The sequence below is a fragment of the Ochotona curzoniae genome, unplaced genomic scaffold (genome assembly GCF_017591425.1).
Source record: "Ochotona curzoniae isolate NIBS_2020 unplaced genomic scaffold, NIBS_Ocur_1.0 contig_3703, whole genome shotgun sequence".
NCBI lineage: Eukaryota > Metazoa > Chordata > Mammalia > Lagomorpha > Ochotonidae > Ochotona > Ochotona curzoniae.
This window is the reverse complement of record NW_024465951.1, coordinates 184,248-204,130: the sequence shown is the minus strand read 5'-3', so window position 1 is coordinate 204,130 and position 19,883 is coordinate 184,248. Positions and strand designations below refer to the sequence as shown.

General features: G+C 42.9%; 2 protein-coding genes across 2 annotated transcripts; both read right to left on the bottom strand.

Annotated features, from left to right (window-relative positions):
- Positions 1 to 225: 225 nt before the first annotated feature.
- On the bottom strand, positions 226 to 4,194 carry LOC121158234 (butyrophilin-like protein 2). Its single transcript, XM_040982893.1, has 4 exons — positions 4,116 to 4,194; positions 2,880 to 3,227; positions 1,919 to 2,200; positions 226 to 299 (listed from the first exon to the last, which is right to left on the bottom strand). The coding sequence occupies exons 1-4, from the start codon at positions 4,192 to 4,194 to the stop codon at positions 226 to 228; spliced, it is 783 nt and encodes a 260-aa protein (XP_040838827.1).
- Positions 4,195 to 8,729: 4,535 nt separating this feature from the next.
- LOC121158233 (butyrophilin-like protein 1) lies at positions 8,730 to 15,694 on the bottom strand. The gene is given in 12 exon segments (XM_040982892.1): positions 8,730 to 8,887; positions 8,890 to 8,934; positions 8,937 to 9,014; positions 10,164 to 10,190; positions 11,614 to 11,640; positions 11,819 to 11,845; positions 11,930 to 11,950; positions 12,465 to 12,665; positions 12,790 to 13,071; positions 13,599 to 13,949; positions 14,302 to 14,319; positions 15,658 to 15,694. Coding segments are annotated over 12 exon segments (1,272 nt in total).
- Positions 15,695 to 19,883: the final 4,189 nt, after the last annotated feature.

Below are 19,883 nucleotides of genomic sequence, written 5' to 3'. Positions count from 1 at the left end.
GTGCCATCCCCCCACAACCCAAAGGCAGTTCTTATTCTATACACAATGGAGGGGGTGCCAGCTTCCATGGGCAATCATCTGAGGCTCATTGGAGTTTGCATGCAGACTACACAATGAAGTAAGCCCTGAAGGAGACCTTCACTCTGCCAGCCCCACTGATAAACTTAATCTCAGATGGTGACCCACACCTTGGCTTCTCATTTGGATCTCAGGCTGTCCCCCTGTCTAACATGCTGTGTCCCCAGAGCCTCCCTGGAACATCAGGAAGTCCCACTTACCCATCTCAGTCTGCAGTTTCTCTGGAAAAAAAGTGAGAAGTACACATTGAGGAAATTGGTCCGAAAGAAAGGAGAGAAACTATCCAAAAACATAAAACAAAGCAAGTTCTACATTAAGAGAAGAGTTTAATATGTAATAAATATGAAGCAATAGAGAATATTGATTCTTTCCAGTGAATTATCTGGTATTCCAACTGGTTTTCCTTTTCTCTAAATAACAAAAAAAAAAAAAAAAAAAGAATGCTCTCAGCTCAGCACTGTTGCCCAACAATTCTAATTGTTTCTGCAGAGCTTTAACTATCAGGTAGCAAACTTGTAATATTTTTTAGAAATGCTCAGAAAATATAAAAAGTGTGGACATAAGTTTAACACCTGCAATTTCAGTCAGAGAAAAAAAAAATATATATATATATATGTATTTGAATGTGTGTATATTTATGAGTGAGTCTGTGTGTGTGTGTGTGTATCTGTGTATATATAATTTGGCTACTTTTAGCATTAACACAGAATTTTCTAATTATTTACTTGTTTACATGAATCATAATAAAGTACATATATCTAGACTGCCCAAAAATCTTAATTCAATCACATTATTCAAAGTCAATAATCAGTATAATTTGAAATGTCAATTTAAAGACAGATAGATGGAATCTTTATAGTTAAATAGCTTGTCACAAGAATTTTTTTCAGCCACTAAAATTACTTGAAAATATTTTTCATTATTTTTATCATGATGTAAGGAGATGGGCATGATATTATTACATTATACTTCCTTTGTATCCTTTTCTATTATTAAGCAGCGGGGCAAATTTGCTTTCTCCAACTCTGTGTATTTATGGGGTATTTTTAAGATTTATTTACTTTCATTGCAAAGCCAGATATACAGAGAGGAGGAGAGACAGAGAGGAAGATTTTCCATCCAATGATTCACTCCCCAAGTGACCACAACAGCCGGTGCTGCGCCAATCCTAACCCACGACCAGCAACTTCCTCCAGGTCTCCTACACAGATTCAGGGTCCCAAGGCTTTGGGCCATCCTCAACTGCTTTCCCAGGTCACAAGCAGGGAGCTGGATGGGAAGTGGAGCTGCTGGGATTAGAACCGACACCTTTATGGGACTCCCGGCCCATTCAAGGTGAGGACTTTAGCCTCTAGGCTACCACGCTTGGCCCCACTCTGATTATTTTTCTATAATAGGATTAATTGGCACACCATAGCATGGAAAAACATTTCAGATGAAGAAATATAGTTTTGTTTTCCTTAGAATACTTGTGATGACAAAAATGAAAGCAGACTAACCCTGTGAATATAAAATGAATTAAAACTATGTTCTTGCAAAAACAGATGAAGAGAGGGGAGTGTGGCGTGTCAAAGTGGGAACAGGGGTTGGTGGAAAGTGAGTAAGCCTAATTGGAACTATACTTATGAAATGCATAATTTCTATTTTCTTTATATTAATAAAACAAGTTTAATCAGTAGAGAATGAACAGAAGGTAAAAATCTAATGTAACTAAAATACAACAGGTGCACAACTAGTCCAGATAAGGATATTTTACTGATCTGAACACATATTACTGATGTGAGGTGTTTTTCCTCTATACAATAGGACAGGTTGTGAACCCTCAAGGAAGAGCACTGACCTGGAAGGGCGATGGTGGCCACCCTCTCCTCACTGACCACAGGGTTGTGGATGATGCAGGACACAGACTCTGGAGAGGCATCCAGCACCAACAGGGTGGCTTCCACATAGAACAGGCCATTGGCATCTTGGAAGTAGTGCTCAGAGTGAGATAGCAACCACTCTCCCTGGCTGTCCTCCCAGCGTACACGGGGCTCTGGGAACCAGCCCTTTGCAGTGCACACAAGCTGGATTCCACCTTCTACAGACCCCTTCGTGTGGATTTGGGGGACAGACCCCAGGCCTATGGAGAAAAGTCACAGCTATGAGCCCCAAATGATGGAAGGGAAGGGATGGGAGCTCAGGGGTCATGGAAGCAGAAAGCAGTCAGCATGCTCTTGCACACCAGCTTTAGGTGGTGCAGATCCTTCTCTCAGAAAAAAAAAAAATGCTAATGGATGGGGCAGGAGTTTGTGTCACAGCACGTAATGCTGCTGCCTGGGATGCCCCAAACCCATGAGGCAGTGCTGGTTAGAGTCACAGCTACTCTATCTCTCATCCATTGTCCAGCTTATATACTGGGAAACAATAGATGATGGTTCAAGTACTTGGGTTCCTGCCCATCCAGGTGGGAGATCAAGATAGAACTTCTGCTTTCAGCCTGAGCCATCCAGAGCTGTTTCATCCACTGGGAGAGTGAAACAACAGATACAAGATTCCCCACCCATCAGTCTGTTTCCAAATAAATAAGTCTCTGAAAAGTTGCAAATAACTACATGTCTCATATTTCAAATAATGCCCCCGCCCAAGAATTGTCAAAATCATACTACATTTTCCATTTGGAAGAATATTTACTTAGTGAACTGGCTTTGAAGATGTCAAGTCCACTTTTTTCAAGTGATACAAGATATGAGCATTAGGAATGGTTTGATGACTACAGGTTAATGACTTTCCAAAATCATATGCCTGTTGCAGATACTCACCTGCTACTTTGAGCAGCATGCTCGCTTCACCAGCATGGTTGCCCTCTTGGAGATGGCACCAGTATTGCCCATTGTCAGAAGGCTGGATGTTGTGTATCTTCAGAGCCACTCTCCCCTCTGCAATGCCATCATCTATCCACTCCACTCGGCCTCTGTACTCTTCCATCTGCACCTCGGTCATCTCAGCTCCGTACCCATATGCAATGATGGGTGTGCTGGGTTCTGAGCGATACCACCGCACCTCCATGTGTGCTGCAGTCCCGTTGGGAAGGCGCTGACAGGTTAATAGGGCATCTTCCCCCACCAAGGCCAGGAGAGCATGGGAAGGGCCCATCACTCGGAAGTCATCTACAAAATAGTACAAAAGAAGAATCAAGGAATGTCAACCAGAGAACCGGTGTGCTTGCTCCAGGGTGTTCCTCCATGAAAACAGGGTTTTAAGCTCAGTGGTTCAGAGAATTCTATCATTGGTATGTATGATGCACTTGTTTGTTACAAGGATAGTTTTGTGTAGTGAGAGTAGACTAAGTTCAAAAATGAGAACACAAGTGCCAAGTCTGTCAACCACCTACATGCTTTGGGGCACACCTATTATTCTCAGTAAACATGGGATATTTGCGGCCTAATTTCTTCATATTTAAAATGTTACTAAATCCAACATATCCGGGTTATTTTTATTCTCAGGGAAATCAACACACATGTTTATTTTTAGTTGAAAACTAGTGATTAGCATGTTAATTATTTTCGTAAAATTTAGGTAATAACTACATTGATTAGATTTTCACCGAGAGGATGATTGTCCTGTGCTAGGCTAAGATGCACAGCCATTCTTGCTATTATAAGGGCAGATAAACCAAGGCATGTGAGGTCCACCTGACTTCCCAGGGTGACACAGCTGGAAGCAGAATCATACCTGACCATTTCAGTGTCAACAGGATTAAGCATAAGCAGGTAGTGGTTGCAGACATGCTGTATCCTGAGATATCGACCATCCTACCTGCAACCAATACAAGACAATGAGACCCAGCAGCCTAGGAGCTTCTAACGGCTATGCAGTCTGAACAAGGCTCTAGCATCACCTCTCCCCAATCAAACAGAGAAATACAGGGTCCAGTGAAGAAAGCACCCGGGTTCCACACTGGACATACACTCTGCTTTTTGGAGTTCAGAACTCTGCCTTGGGACTGGATCACCAGGGCATTGCAGTATACAGAAAAGGGAAGAGGGGAATCATACCTGACCATTTCAATGTCAGCAGGATCAAGCATAAGGAAGCAATAATACCAGGCATGGTGTATCCTGAGATATTGACCATCCTGCCTGAAACCAACACAAGATAATGAGACCCAGCAACCCTGGAAACTTCTAATGACTATACACTCTGAACAAGACTCCAGCGTCTCCCTTCCCCAGTCAAACGTGAAAATATGCAGGTAGATAACCTAACTCCTTACCTAATGTGTTATTACACTCTAAGAGTGTTTCAGACCTGAGAATGCCTTATGATTCAGATGAATAGCTAAGGGCCAATCCCAGTAAAAACCAAACATACAACAAACACTGCTACTCCCCAGGGTCTGTCCTTTGTAGGCATAGGGAAGATGCAGAACAAGATTCAAACACTGCTTTCCACCCTCCTCCCCGCACCTACTGCAATGTCTTTCTCACTAAGTTCCCTGATGGGGTAGAAAGGGCAGGGAGGTTGTGTCTGAGGGTTGCAGCTGGGAGCCTTAGGGACATGGGAATTTTTGACAAGCAAAAGATGGAGTCATGGGGAAGTGCTATGGAATGCAGCCAACAGGAGGAGTGGAAAGGCATCTAAGAATACTCTAAAAGAAATGTGGGGATGAACAAAAGAAAAAATCCATTGGTAGAGATCAGCAAGTACCCCAAGTCCATGGTACCAATGTAATTGAAATATTAAACACATCTCGGGCTGGCACAAAGTGTTTCTGGCTAATCCTCCTTCTGCGGGGAGCCAGCATCCCATATGATTACTGGTTCGTATCCAGGTTGCTCCACTTCTGACCCAGCTCCCAGCTATGGCCTTGGGAAGCAGCAGAAGTTGAATCAAGTCCTTAGGACCCTGCACCAATGTGGAAGACCCTGAAGGAGCTCCTTGTTCCAGCTTCAGACCCTAACTCTGGCCATTGTGCTTGCTCTTTTGGGGCATGAGCCAGCAGATAGATCTCTCTATCTCTTTCTCTCTCTAGCTCTGCCTTTCAAATAAATAAATAAAGCTTGAAAAGATGCTCTACTCAGCTAAAAGATTCAAACTTCCAAGATAAAGGCAGCTTTCATGCTAATTTAATGTTGAAACATTAAAAATTCAGAGTAAAAGAAACTTGAAAACGTGTTGTATTTGTTGCAATAAGTATTTATGAAATGAAAACTTCTGTTACACCATAGTATAATGCTAGGTCCATTACTATCCAGTCTATAATGTCAGTTATGGAACAGAATTAAAATTCCACAATCTAACTGGGAAATTATTAATCAAGCACTTTAGGAGATTGGTATTATGGTGTGTAAAAATACATGTTCTTATTTCAGATATCACTAAGAAAACAGGTGCCCAGTCACAACATCTATATCTGAAAGAGTGCTAAAAAATTTTATTACAAAATGAGGCTAGAGATCAGACACTATGTGCATCAATTAAGACATTACTAGAGCCTTCTGTAGTCCATACTAGAGAGCTTAGCTGTCAGGAATGACTGCTTCTGGTCTAGCTCTCCGCTAATGTCTCTAGTGTCTGTCACCCACATGGAAGACCCAGACTGAGTCCCAGGCTCCTATTCCAGTCCAATAGAGGATATCTACAGAGTGAACCAGTATATGGGTAAGCTCCTCTCTCTCTCTCTCTCACTCTCCTGGTCTTATCTGGTGCTCAGATTATTTGCAAGAGGTAGAAAGAGGAGATTTGCTACCTGGGGCCTTCTCAGTTGGAAGGGGCCATCCATAGCCCTGAGGACATTTGCATTGTCTGGGGACATATTGGATAATCATACCTTGGGCGCAGGTAGAGACCTTTATTAGGTAAAAGCCAGGATGCTATCAATGATCCTATAAAGCCAGGACAGCCCCCACATTCAGTTGAACCTTGCACACTGAAGACCAAGGACAAGCTGACCACAGACTGTCAGCCACCAGCTGAAAATCACTGGTTCTGTTTCTATCTGTATGTAACTAGGCTTCAATGTCAAACATCAAATTCAAGCTTTCTAGTTACAAACTCCTGTTTCCCATTTCCATGTAGATGCAGGAACTTGTACCAATGCTATTAATGCTGAATAGGGTAAACTTTAATATTGCCATGATCTGTGAGCTGAGACAAGCATTCACCATCAGATCTCCACAGTTCCCCACTTCTCTTAATTTTCTGGGTGAAGTGCAGTGTACAGGTGGCAAACAAGTGAGGAGTTGTTGCTGAGGTACAAGGTGAATGCCAATGCTGAGTCCCAAGGCCTGTGCCTAGTTGTTAAAAATCCATGTCAGGGTTCGGTGCAGTGGCCTAGCAGCTAAAGTCCTCGCCTTGAGCACGATAGGATCCCATATGGTTACCGATTCTAATTCCGGTGGCCCCATTTCCCATCCAGCTCCCTGCTTGTGGCCTGGGAAAGCAGTTGAGGATGGCCCAAAGTCTTGGGACACTGCACCTGTGTGGGAGACCAAGAAGAGCTACTGGCTCCCAGCTTCAGATTGGCCTGTGCCACCGGTCGTTGCAGTCACTTGGGGAATGAATCATCAAACAGAAGATCTTCCTCTCTGTCTCTACTTCTCTCTGTATATCTGACTTTGCAATAAAAATAAACTTTTTTTAAATCCATGTCAAAAAAAGTTACAAATTACTGCTTACACTGAGCTGTTAGAACTGAAGTTAAAAAAAAAAAAAAAAAAAACAAGACTATTAAGTCCCTAAAATACCAAGTCACTGCAATAGTTGACTAAAGAGAATTTACTAAGTTGTATCAATTTTGGAGCTTACACACCTATACAAACTTTTAAAATGACTTTAGAACAATGCACTTCTATCAAGAGAATACAAAATATGCGTGTAGGAGACAAGGTGATTTGGTTTCTGCTCTCATGATCTTGCTCCTCCCTCTTTGCTTCTGAAGTTCTCCTCTATGGAAGTGTCAGTCATTGCTAACCTCACCACAAGTGCACCACATGACAGACAAGCGTGTCCAGGCTGCAGGACAGGAGCCCAGAGTCATTCATGACAAAGCCAACAGGATCACTCTGACCTGACTTCTCATCTGGTGTCCCTTCCTCACGCAGCCTGCTTCACAGGAATGCTGGGCAGATACAGTGAGCACCCACAATTGTGGAAGATGCAAAGTAAGATATTTTAGCAGATGGTCTGGTGTTCTGCCAGGACATGACCCTATCTCTGCTTGAAAGCCCCAACTCTGCTTCTTGGTTCTCTGCCCCCAGGCCCCACCTCAACTGAAAACCCAGGGATTTGCAGACCACTCACGTGCCACCTTCTGGCATGGATCCTGGAGCTGCTTGCTGACTCTTCTAATCTCACTCCTCACCACAGGTGTTCAAGGTGGGTTGGGGCTGAGGGTGGGTGCAGTGACAGGCTTCCCAGGCTTTGGATGAAGGGAGGACCCATGCCGTCCCTCCCATGCTGACTGCAGGTCAAACCCCAGGGCAGATTCCAATAAGCATAGTGCAGGGCCTCCTAGTAGCACAGTGGGTCAGAAGTGAATCTCTGGGGACAAGAGTAATTTGAGTTCAGCCCTGAGTTCTTCAGACCTGCAGAGGGATATCTGGAATTTGTGACTTCCTCCCACTCCCCACAGCTGACCTCTGACTGGCACCCATCTGTGTCATGGCCACTCAGAGCCTCTCACTCACCTGGCACCTAACACAGATGTGTGTCTTCACGCACCCTTCCCTTCCTTTCCACACATCAGATTCCCGCCTAGTGCCGAGTTCCCTCAGCAGTGTGACACCTATCGTCCTGTACAGCTGGAAGCAACAGTGAATATCAAGTAGAAGTACAAGTCTAGGTGTTACCTCCTCCAGGGTCTGACCTCACTGCCCACACCCACACACCCGCAGTAGTTTATGAACTGCTTTAGTGCCCGTTTCCTTTGCTTTATTACCTTCCTATGCTGAGTAATAAAGGATTTAACCAGTGTCAAATATCCAATAGTTTTTCAGTATAAATTAAGGTACAAAAAGTGTAATGACAAATACTTCTTTTTTGCATGTTATTTAAGCCAAGCGTTCCGTTACACGCCTTTACAATTTTTATTGGAAAGGAAGAGTTACAGACCAAGAAGAAGAAACAGTGAGATAAGACACGAGAGAGAGTTTCCCTCTGCTGGTTCACTCCCCTAATCAGTTCAACAGCCAGAGCAGAGCTGATCTAAAGCCAGAGCCAGGAGCTTCTTCTTAGTCTCCCACGTAGGTGCTGAGAACCAAGGATTTGGGCCAACCTCTGCTGCTTTCTCAAGCCATAATCAGAATCAGGAAGATGGATTGATTGGAGTGGCCAGGGCAAAAACCAGGCCTCATATGGAATGCTGGCACCACAGGCAGAGGATTAGTCTGACTCACCACTGCATCAGCCTGCTGGCACATGCCTTACAAGTCTATTTTGATTGAAATGCAGGGTGGCAGATGATAGATTTTCATAAATATAAGAATTCTCTTCAGTAAGATTTAACTTTAGATTTCCATTTTAATGTAATACTATAAGCATACACCACATTGTGGAATTACAAGGTTTGCAATGACTTTTTCTCCCCTGCTATTATCAGCACTCATGTGGTCACTATCCTCAGTATAAGGAATTCTTGCAGTCTCATTCCATTTATAAATACATGCTCACTAGGAAGTGTAAGGGGCTAGAAAAGGGGAGAAAACTCGATGAATCCTGTATCTAGCTCCCTTCTTGTCTAAGACTCTGAGTTTTACTTTAATGTTTCTCTGATGGGTAAACTTCCAACAGTCATCAACAAAACCTAGCATCCAATCATCAGTGTCCCCAGTTCCACCTCCCAATAGTATCTCCCCTTTGTGAAACATTTCTGACCACTGAAATGAGGTTGTCATCTCCTGGCTGGTCAATGGCAGATGGATTCTGTGACTTGTCTTTGTGGTTCTCCTTTCCTTCTGCACCAGAATTACTCCTGTTAGGCATTTCATGATGTTAGACAGAGAGGCTAGAAGAAGAAGAAAAGAGAATCACCATTGTATATTTCACAAACTTTCTACACAGATAAAACCTTAAAGAAGCAGGGAAAACGGGGAGCTGAGGTATGACAACACCTTTCCCCTAAGCATGTGCACACACACACACAAACACACACTGGGATTGCATGTGTGTGTCTTACACAATGTACTTACACTGAGAGTCTTACTCAATTTCATCCATGCTACTATTAGCTTCATAGCAGAGTGCCACGGTTTGCCAGAACTTGCAATATTAACTTGAGAATATTATTCTTTCCACGTTTTTTATAAAATAGAACAATGATCGAATTCATAGAAAGGATGTTATTTAACTTCGTGTTGTTGCTAATTTCTAATTTTTCTTCCTGTTACTGGTTTTGTTTTATGGCTTTACATTTAAGGGGATATGTGGAGTAACTGTGTAACAGAAATTATCACAACCAGATGTGAAGATACAAAGCAGTATGCATCTCTACTTTCAAACCAAAGAAGGACTCCCAATGAAAATGTTAAATATATCTTTACAACAGGATGCTGGACTCTACCACTTTCAATACCTACAAAGCAGGATACACTTAAATAGCAGATTGGTGGACCTATGACTGATTATGAGGACTATACTGTTGCAATGATAATGGGGAAATCAGTATAGGAAGGGGAAAGGGTATGGGAATCCAAGGGACTTTGGAAATACATTATAAAATTTTTAAAAATATATTTTTTAAAAAAGAATAAACCTCTATTTGTTCATGATTGTGTATTTTGGGTCATTTGAACTAATCACTAAACAGAGTACCTGATAATTCCTTTCATTTTCAGGAATACTTAGGGATTCTCTCAAGTGAGGGGCTACATTAGTTTCCATTTTCAAAACCAAGTGGACCCCATGAACAAGAAGAGTGGGTCAATATGTAAGGGTAGAAACACAACGAATTAATAAAACAGATTAGTATTGGTGATGTCCAAGTTCTTCCCTTTCTGCACTAATGATGCCTTGTCCTTTCCACTAGAACATGGTGTTTGGAAGGGAAAAGGAGGAATGAGAGGTACATTGGAAAGGGGACAAAGAGATTAATAGAAGTCACTCACCAGGCGTAAACAGTTCCTTCCTCCAGTCTGAAAAACACCAACACAAATCAAAGGATATGCACCCAGGGGTGAAAAAGTGAGGAAATGTTTCCTACACTGAATGACCACGTCTCAATTTTCTCAATTTTTCTCACTTCCTCACCAAGCCCATTGACCTCTGGTAGATCCAGAAGCTACAGGACAGGTGGGGTGCATTCTGCTCTCTGTCTTTGCTTATGAAGTTAAGCAGGTCATGACTGGAAGAGTTCCAAACCTTTTAGCCCCATGTCCCTGTATATGGAAACTGACTTGGTATGCCTTGGATAGCTAAAAATATGTCCAACATAAATTTCCAAGTATAAAACATATAACCTATCTATTTTTGGTTTATTTTTAATGAATATTTTTATGTCAAAGGCAGAGTTACAAAGAGAGACAGAGACACAGTGAGATATCTTCCATCAGGTGGTTTATAATCCAATTTTTTGCAACCACTGGAGCCAAAGCCAGGAGCCTGGAATATCATTCAAGTCTCCCACAAAGGTGACAAAGGTCCCACTAACTAGATCATCTTCTGCTGCCTCCTCCAGGAAAATTGACAGGGAGTTGTATCAGAAGTGGAGTGGCTAGAGCTAAAACTCACTCTCAGATATAATGCTGGTGTCGCTGGCTACAGCATAACACAGTGCACCAAAAAACCAATCCCCATATTATCTATTCTTTTTTAAACATGAGTATTCATTTGCTGTATATAAATACTGATACAACAAGACATTCACTACTCTTCCAAAATCTCATTAAGATCACTCTGAAATGCCCATATCTTCCTTCTGCAAAGTGACTTAGGTCATACATTCATATGAAGTCCCTGGAGCCCATGCTGAGATGCACTGAGTTATACCACAATTTGCAGAACTGGCATCTCATATGAGTGCTGTTTCAGGTCCCAGCTGTCCCATTTTTTATATGGCTCCCTGTTAATGCACCTGGGAAAGCAGCATAAAAGGGTCCAAGTTCTTACACCCCTGCACCTACATGGCAGATCTGGAAGACGCTTTTGGTTCCTGGCTTCTGCATGGCCCAAGTATGACCATTGAAACTATTTCAGGAATGAAACAGCATCCCCCTGTCTCTGTAACTCTGCCTTACAAAGAAAGAAAGAAAGAAACAAAGAAAGAAAGAAAGAAAGAAAGAAAGAAAGAGAGAAAGAGAGAAAGAATGTTTTTGAAAAGTATTTTCCACTTATTTTAGCTAGAAAAAAATATTGATTGAGTTTCCAAATACAAATTACCACACATTGATACCAAATATGTTTTCACAACTTGCAAGTTTGTAGCTGTGTGTGTGTGAGTGCGTGTGTGTGTGTGTGTGTGTGTGTGTGTGTGTGTGTGAATGTGTGTCTGCATTTTCTGTCTGCTCATTAAGCTCATAACACTGAAGATACCAGACAAGATTTAGGAGCATCATTTACCAGGATACAGCAGGGCCTTCTTCCAATCTGAAACAGAACAATTTCAGGTAAGAAAAGATGCGGTATTCATCTCTGATCTCACAGTCCTTTACTTTCATCTTATTTTCCAACATTTTTTCATTTTCCATCTTTTCCTTCAAGAGGAGGAGCTAAGAAAGTACTGGGCATTGAAACATCAAGGTAAGGGAAAGGCCAAGTTTCTTACCTTCTTTGTACAGGTCTTTTCGCTTCTCTGCAAGAAACAACACCCCATGAGAAGCCCAGAACAGGAAAAAAGGGAAACAAACTAGAGGGCATGAGAGGAAGCAAGACTCACTGAGCTCTTCCTGGAGGTCTTCTGTAAGACAAAGAGATAGAATTCCGTCACCAGGGATTTACTGTCACTGAGTAGGTGAGTAGCTAATGTGATTAGATTTGGCCTTCTCAAGAGGATGCCTAACTTTCAGTGATAAACTGGGATAACCATTCATGCCCTATTAAGAAAAACCAGGATATGCTTACCAGAGCATTCAATGCTTCCAAGAGAATTAATTAGATTTATCAGAAGATATTTCTTGAAGTATGACTAGGAAAAGCGTTCTGAGGAAAACATTCACATTGGGACGAAGCACAGCACAGACTGGGACAGACAGGTGGGAGGAAGGACGGTGTGGTGAGTCACACATTAGAGACCTCCTGACCAACGCATTTAACCCAGCTTCCCACATGATTTTCTCCTCAGACAAGACTGCCAGAAATGAAGGTGTGCCTGACACACACATTCCTGTGAAGTCTTTGAGAATCTCTGATATTCTTATCTAATCCAGCTTTTGCCTGAACCTCTAATTCACCCGGCTCCCCTCCACATTTACCTCTGGCCTTACACGCCTCTTCCTTTTCCTTCTTCGCTTGATCTCTCTCCTCAGATTCAACTTTTGTCTTCTTTATTTCCAGCTCCTTGGCCTTGTGTTCCCTCCAGCCAATGTAGCTGATCCCAATGAGGAGGAGACTCAGCACCGGGAAGGTCCAGGCTAGCGCTACTTTCCACGGAGACATCCTGGGGAAGAAGGGCTCTACACGGGGGTGGTGGGAGGCACCGTCAGCACCAACCTGAAGGGGGCTGTTGTAGTCCCAGTGCTCCCCCAGCACTTCTCCCACTTCCTTCCCTTACTCCACCCACCTGAGGCTGGGGCTCACCTGGGAGGAAGATGGCTGACGCTCTCTCTTGGCCAGAGAGGGAATTCTGGATGGCACAGGTCACATTGCCCAGGGAGCTGTCCTTGACTATGATAGATGACTCCACAGAGAAGAGCCCATCGCTGTCTTGCGTTTGAGACTCAGGAAGCGATGAGAGCTTCCCTCCAGCCTTGTCTCTCCATTGCACTGTTGGTTTGGGGAACCAGCCACCAGAGGAGCAGAGCACTCGGATGCCCCCTTCCTCAGGCCCCGTCATGTGAACAGGAGGGATAGAGCCCAAACCTCAGGGCAGAAGACACATGCCAGAGGTTGGGGGTTTTCACAATTCATGGTCTCTGAGGCTAAGGGTTGGACTGGGGAAACGCACATTCAAAGGTGAAGAATGGGTTGCGCTGGGGCACACTTCTGAAATCAGCTTAGGGACTTTCCCATGTATTTGCACAAAGTGTCAGGTCATCCCAGGAAGGAAACTAGCAGGAGCAATTAAACCCAAAAAGAGTTTAATTCTGTTCATTATTTTTCTCTCCCAAGAGTGCAAAAAATATGTTAAGGCTAAATGAATACGACTATCGAAAAATGCTTTGGTAAAAGTATGTGAAATATCTTCAAATTTTGTTACTCTTCAGTGTTTTTAAGTGAGCAGAATATAATGTGTTATCCTTCCTGTACAATTTAGGAAACTCATATTTATCAAGTCAAAATGGTGTGCTAATGTATCCAAGATTTCCTGCATGGCTGGGAAAGGAACTCAAGATCCTCTACTCCTTCCAGGCTTTCAATTACCTCCATTCTGACGAATACACACATACCTACAACGTTCAGCTCCACGATGGCCTCTTGGAAGACGTCCCCATCTCTAAAATGACACCAGTACTGGCCAGCATCAGAGGCCCTGACATGCTGTATCAGCAGCGTCACACTCCCCTTGTTGATGGCATTGGCCACCAACTGGGTCCTGCCGCGGTACTCCAGCATCTGCTCATCACTGTGCTCCTGTCCATCCTGGAACACCAGCACCGCCGGGGAGAGCTGGCCTCGGTACCACCGGATGTGCATGTGGGCGGCACTCTGCTCAGGCAGCAGCTGGCAGGGGAGAGAGGCGTCTTCCCCCAGGGAGACCACGACAGGTTCCAGGGGACCCTCCACAGAAAACAGAGACTCTGTTGGGAATGAGAGAGGATGAGACAAAAAATCCATCTGTATTGCTTTATGTGTCAACTCACATAGATTTCTGCTTTATGTAAATTTTCCAGAAAAATAGTACGTATTCTAAATTTTAAAAAATTATCTCTCTAAAAATGTGCATGTATATTAATATACTTATCCAGGCATATAATATTTTCTCTAACGGCTCTAAACTGTTGACAGCTTAGCCTTATAAAAGACATTTTTCTATGCATTTCCAAGTAGTATTTGTAAAGCGTGTGGAAGAGATTTGTTAATAATTCGAGGTGGCAAAGAATCTCACTAAGTAATTGTTCTTTCTGAGGGGAAGTGGGTGTAGGCTATGACTCTCCTCACTCACCCCTGCTGTCTTGGAGAGTAGACATGAAATGCTTCTGACCTTGAGATTTAGGGAGATTTGACAGGGTTTTATCCCACAGGTAAAAGTGGAATTTTGGGAACATGAGTCTTTTTATTTGGTTTTCAAGTAACTGTGAAGGCCCATAGGGTAGTTTTACATGAAAATCATTTTAGTGAAAGAGGTGGAGGATATGGAGGCTGTGGCTCAACAGGTTAAGAGTCTGACAGCTCCCAATAAAGTTGAAGGAGAGAGCTACAGTGAAAATGAGAATTTTGTCTGTGCTGTAATATATGCTCCTTCATCAAGTCAACTGAACTATTCAATGAAAATTTTTAATTACAGAAGAGAAATCTTGGGCCTTTGCCATAGCACATTTGGATAATCCAACCCGTCAAACATCAGAATCCCATATGGATGTCGGTTTGTGTACTGCCTGCTCCACTTCCCATGTAACTCCAAGCTTGTGGCCTAGGAAAGAAGTAGAGGACGGCCCAGGGCCTTAACCCTGTACACATGTGGGAGACCATTTTGGAAGCTCTAGGCTCCTGGATTTGGATCAGCACAGCTCCAGCTGTTGCAGCAACTTGGGGAGTGAACCAGCAGATGGAACATCCTTTCTCTGGGTATAAATCTGTAAATCTGCCTTTCCAATAAAAACAAATAAATCATTCTTAAAAAAATTTAAGTGCCTATTTACTTGCCTTGAATTTGAAAAAGAGACAGAGTAAGCAAATCATCAGTCCGATGATTTACTCCTCAAATACCATCAACAGGTGGTCCTGGGCCAGATAGAAGCCTTGAGCCTAAAACTCAATCCCGGTCTCCCATGTGGGTTCAACCATTACCTATTGCCAGGATGGGAATTAGAAGGAAGAACACCTTATACTGTAGAATTCCACACTGACCTAAAGGTGACTGGTAAAACCTGCACTGACAGAAGCATGGGACACAGTGGTGCTCAGGCTGCACAGGTGTGATGGTTCTGGGGTGGGATCAGTTCAGAACAGGATGGCTCTGTGGGTGTCCGGAAGGACTGAACACAAAAGGCAAGAGCATATGAGCTTGGAGAAAATGGCCCTGACCCGCTGAGGGTGTGGATCAGACAGTCTGGGCAAGAATGAAAGTAGTCATTGTGCTGGACTGAGGCAGTGGTTTCGTTCTACTCCATTACTGCATAAAACACCAGGTACTGCTGAAACAGGAGACACATGTGTTTATTTATCTGATTCTGGGGTCCTGATAATACATAATACATGAGGAATTTGATGTTAAAAAATGGGCATTTGATGTTACATGAGCCATAGCATTGTAGAAAAGTCAGTGTATCACATACACGCAACCACTATACATCAACAGTTCCAACAATAGACATCCAGCCATCTTAGGACTTGTAGCCTGCTGAACCTGTCTTTCACCGTCAGCACCACTATGTTCACAATTTTGCTAAGTAAGTGAATATTTAACTTGCTCCTATTACTACAAACGGTGCCAGATCACATACAAAGGTGTGTTTCCATAGCACAATTTTTATAAAATCTTTGCGTTAACATGCTCGAACATCAAAATTTTGGTAATCCTCAGTGGGTCTTAGGACAGGGCATCTCATGCCTGGATCCCAGATGCCAGGCACCACATGCATGTGGTGAGCTGTCCCTGGGCCTGCCTGGACTCCGGGGCTGCTCCTTTTGGGGTGAGTACACCGAGGGTGTGGTCCGGGCCCACACACCGGCCCCATTGGGCGGTGAATGGGATTGGGGAGGGACGTGGCCTTGGGCCTGGCAGTTTAAACTTCCAGCAGCCTCCCAGCTGCTGGTGGGTCTCAGGACAGGGTGTCTCATTCCTGGATCCCAGATGCCAGCCACCACATGCACGTGGTGAGCTTTCCCCGGGCCTGCCTGGGCTCTGGGCACTGCTTCTTTTGGGGTGAGTACACCGAGGGGAGTGGTCTCCGTGACTGCACAGATCCAGGGCCCACCCAATGCCCTCATTTGGCAGTGAATGGGATTGGGGAGGGGCGACCTTGGGCCTGGGAGAAGTTAATCATAGGAATTCAAAGTTAAGAAAAGATTGTGAACCTGGTAATTTAGAACTATTAGAATAAACTAGAAAACAGACTGTGGATTTCGCTTATGTAAAGTTTATTGTGTTATTTTTTTTTCCTTTTAAGAAGCAATCATGAAAGAACTTGGTAAGTTCTCTCTTTCCTTGGCTCTGTGGAAAAATTAGAGTCCTGCCTCCATTCTGAGTCTTGGTATGTCACAGGTTATTATTTCTTTGCAGAGAGAAGGAAGAATTTGTATCTATTAGGTGAGTTCCACTCATGTTGTGACTAGGCCAATCATCTCATCTGCCTGTCCTTTTTTTTTTTTCTTAATTTTTTAATTTATTACATTGTATTATGTGACACAGTTGTAGGTACTGGGATTCCCCCCACTCCTCCACCTATGGTGGAATCCCTGTCTGTTCTTTAAAAAAAATCATTTATTTACTTGAAAAACAGTAGTAGAAAGAAAAAAAAAAAACATAGTGATGAAGATATTACATCCCTTGGTTCACTCTTCAATGACCACAAAAGTCAGGTTGAGCCAGGCCAAAGCCAGGAACCCAAATTTCATCCAGGTCTCCCACGTGGGCATTAAGATCCCAAGAACTTCAGACATCTTCCACTATTTCCAGGGCACATTAACAAGAGGTTAGAACTGAAGCTGAAGTGGAGCAACTGGGGCTCGAACCAGTGCTCTGTTCTAGTGTTCTGATGTTGCAAGTAGTGAGTAGTGGCTTAATCCACTGGACTGTCATGTAACCACAGAGGAGTAGCACCTGGGAACAAAGAAAATCAGCAAAGATGATAAGGGGGCAAGCTTTGTTGCAAAAGATTACGAGTCCCATTTTTTTTTAATTGATTACATTGCATCATGCGACACAGTTTTACAGACACTGGGATTCCCCCATCCCCTCCCCAAAACCCTCCCCCCCCCATGGTGGATTCTTCCATCTTGTTGCATTACCACAGGTCAAATTCAGTTGAGATTCTTTCCTTGCAAGCATCTACAATGCATAGAGTCCAGCATCTTATTGTCCAGATAAGTTCAACAGTTTCATGGGGAGACAGTCTCTGGTCTGAAGGTACAGCAAAAGAGTATCATCGCAATCAATTACAAGCCCTGATATTACATCAGTAACAATTTATAATGTAATGGGATTAGTTGACATGGTATTGTGTAACCAGCATGTTCAAAGAGAGAAAGAAAAAAAAAAAAAAAAGAGTGCAAGTTCTGAACCACATCCTATGACTTCTACATTGACATTACAATTATTAGTTTATATACAGCTGGGTTCTATACACCTTAAACGGCTATAGATTACTATTCAGTTGTCTCATGTCTATTTTAATTTTAGTATTTAGCAGTTCATAGCATTGAAGCATGATTTTGCAGAACCTGGCTGTTTTTCGGGTAGTCTAACTCTATAACTGTAACAAGATATATGTCAACAGTTTAGGTGAACGGTTTTAGTTTTAGGAGGGGTGTGCAGAGAAATCTTCAATACCCTAGTGAGGAGTAACTAATCTTCGTGTCCCACCCAGTGAGTTATAAGTGCATCCCCACTGCCCATTTCCTGTTTCTAAGCTTTCCTTGCTGTTCTCCATCTATTCTAGGTTGTTTTGTTTGTTTGTTCGTTTGTTTATTTGTTAGTTTGTCTTGAGGGGTTTCTGGAGCAATCCTGATGGTCATTATGAGAGAGAGAGGGGACCCAAAGTCAGAACCAGGCAAGAACCAGAGAAAGCTCCTCTCCCTAGTCCAAAAGGAAGTTTACTGTTTTGTTTCTATGGACCTCTCAGTGCTCCTGGTTGTCATTCCGATGACCTTGGATCCTGCAAGGCGGGGTATGGGCTTCTTCCATCCCATGTGGGAGACCCAAATGGAAATGGGTGACCTCAGAGTTCTCAGCCGCCGAAGGCACTCCAATTCCCCGTGGTCTCCTTGGCGGTTGGAATGTAATCCTCGGAGCTCGTACTGATAGTCCTTGGTGAGGATCTAGGAGTCTTCAGGGTTGGGATACATTCCTCTTCCTGTCTGCCTGCTCCACTCTGGGGTCCCCCCCTGCTCTGTGCATATGACCTCCTGTTAAGAGGTTGTTGGAATTGCTCCTGATTCCCCCCATATGCCTTCGTAGTTTTGCTATTGTCTAATGCTGATTTTAGTCTGTTGTCTATGAGTTACTAGTTATGATCCTGATAGGTTATACTTCTCGTCTTCCTCATTCCTTCTAGGGTGATGTAAGATTTCTCTGCTCTCCCTGCCCCTTTCCGAGTAGCATAGGGCCTTACAAGTATATTAGGTTTTACAATTCTTTGATGTAGATCAGAAGCAGTCTGACTCATATCGATTATTGATTCATTGATAATTTCACAATACCTTCATTTGTTTCAAGCAAATTTTAAATTTCCCCTCTGATTTCCTCTCTAACCCATTGCTCATTTAGTAACATATTATTCAGTCACCATATTTTGTAATTCTTTCTTGGTGTCTCAACTGCTTGGTCTTAAGCTTCACTCCTTGGTGGTCTGAGAAGATGCATGGTGTGATTTCCACTTTTTTAAATTTGCTGAGGCTTGTTTTATGGCCTATTACATGATCAATTCTGGAGAAAGTTCCATGCACTGATGAAAAAAAAAAAAGTGTATTCTCTGTCTGTGGGATGAAAGATTCGATAGATGTCAACTAAATCCATTTGTCTAGAGTTTGGGCGAGTTCTATTGTTTCTTTGCTGAGTTTCTGGCTTTTTGATCTGTCCATTTGTGTTAATGGGGTATTCAGGTCTCCCACTATGATCACATGGAGTCTATTTCTCCCTTTAAGTCCATTAATGTTTGTTTCGTGTAGCTAGATGCTTTGGCATTTGGAGCATAAACATTTATTATGCTGATCTCTTCCTGCTGAAGGCATCCTTTGATCATTATGCGGTATCCTTCTTCATCTCTTTAGATGCTCTTTACATCAAAATCTATGTCATCTGATATAAGAATGGCCACACCTGCTCCTTATCATTTGCTTGGAATATCTTTTTCCATCCTTTCACTTTCAATTTTTTCTGATCTTTGTTGGTGAGATGTGTCTCCTGTAAGCAGCAGATAGTTGGGTTTTGTTTTTTGATCCAGTCCTCCAATCTATGGTGTTTGACTGATGAGTTTAAGCCATTTACATTCAGAGTTATTATGGATAAGGGGCAGTTTGGTCCTGTCATTTTGGCGATGTGTTGTTCTATAATTGAGTCTTCTGTTAGCCTTTTAGTGGGATGTTCTCCACATTTGCCTTTGTTTTTGGTGGTTGCTATTTCTTTTTTCTTTCATGGGAACATCCTTGAGTATCATTTGAAGGCAGGTTTAGATGAGACAAAATCTTGAAGTTTTTCTTTACTGTGGAAGAATTTTATTTTGTTTTCAAAGACAAAGGAGAGCTTTGCAGGGTAAGTTATTCTGCGCTGAAAATTTTTCTCTTTTAGAATCTGGAATACGTCACTCCATTCTCTTCTGGCCTGTAGTGTTTCCTCTGAAAGGTCAGCTGTG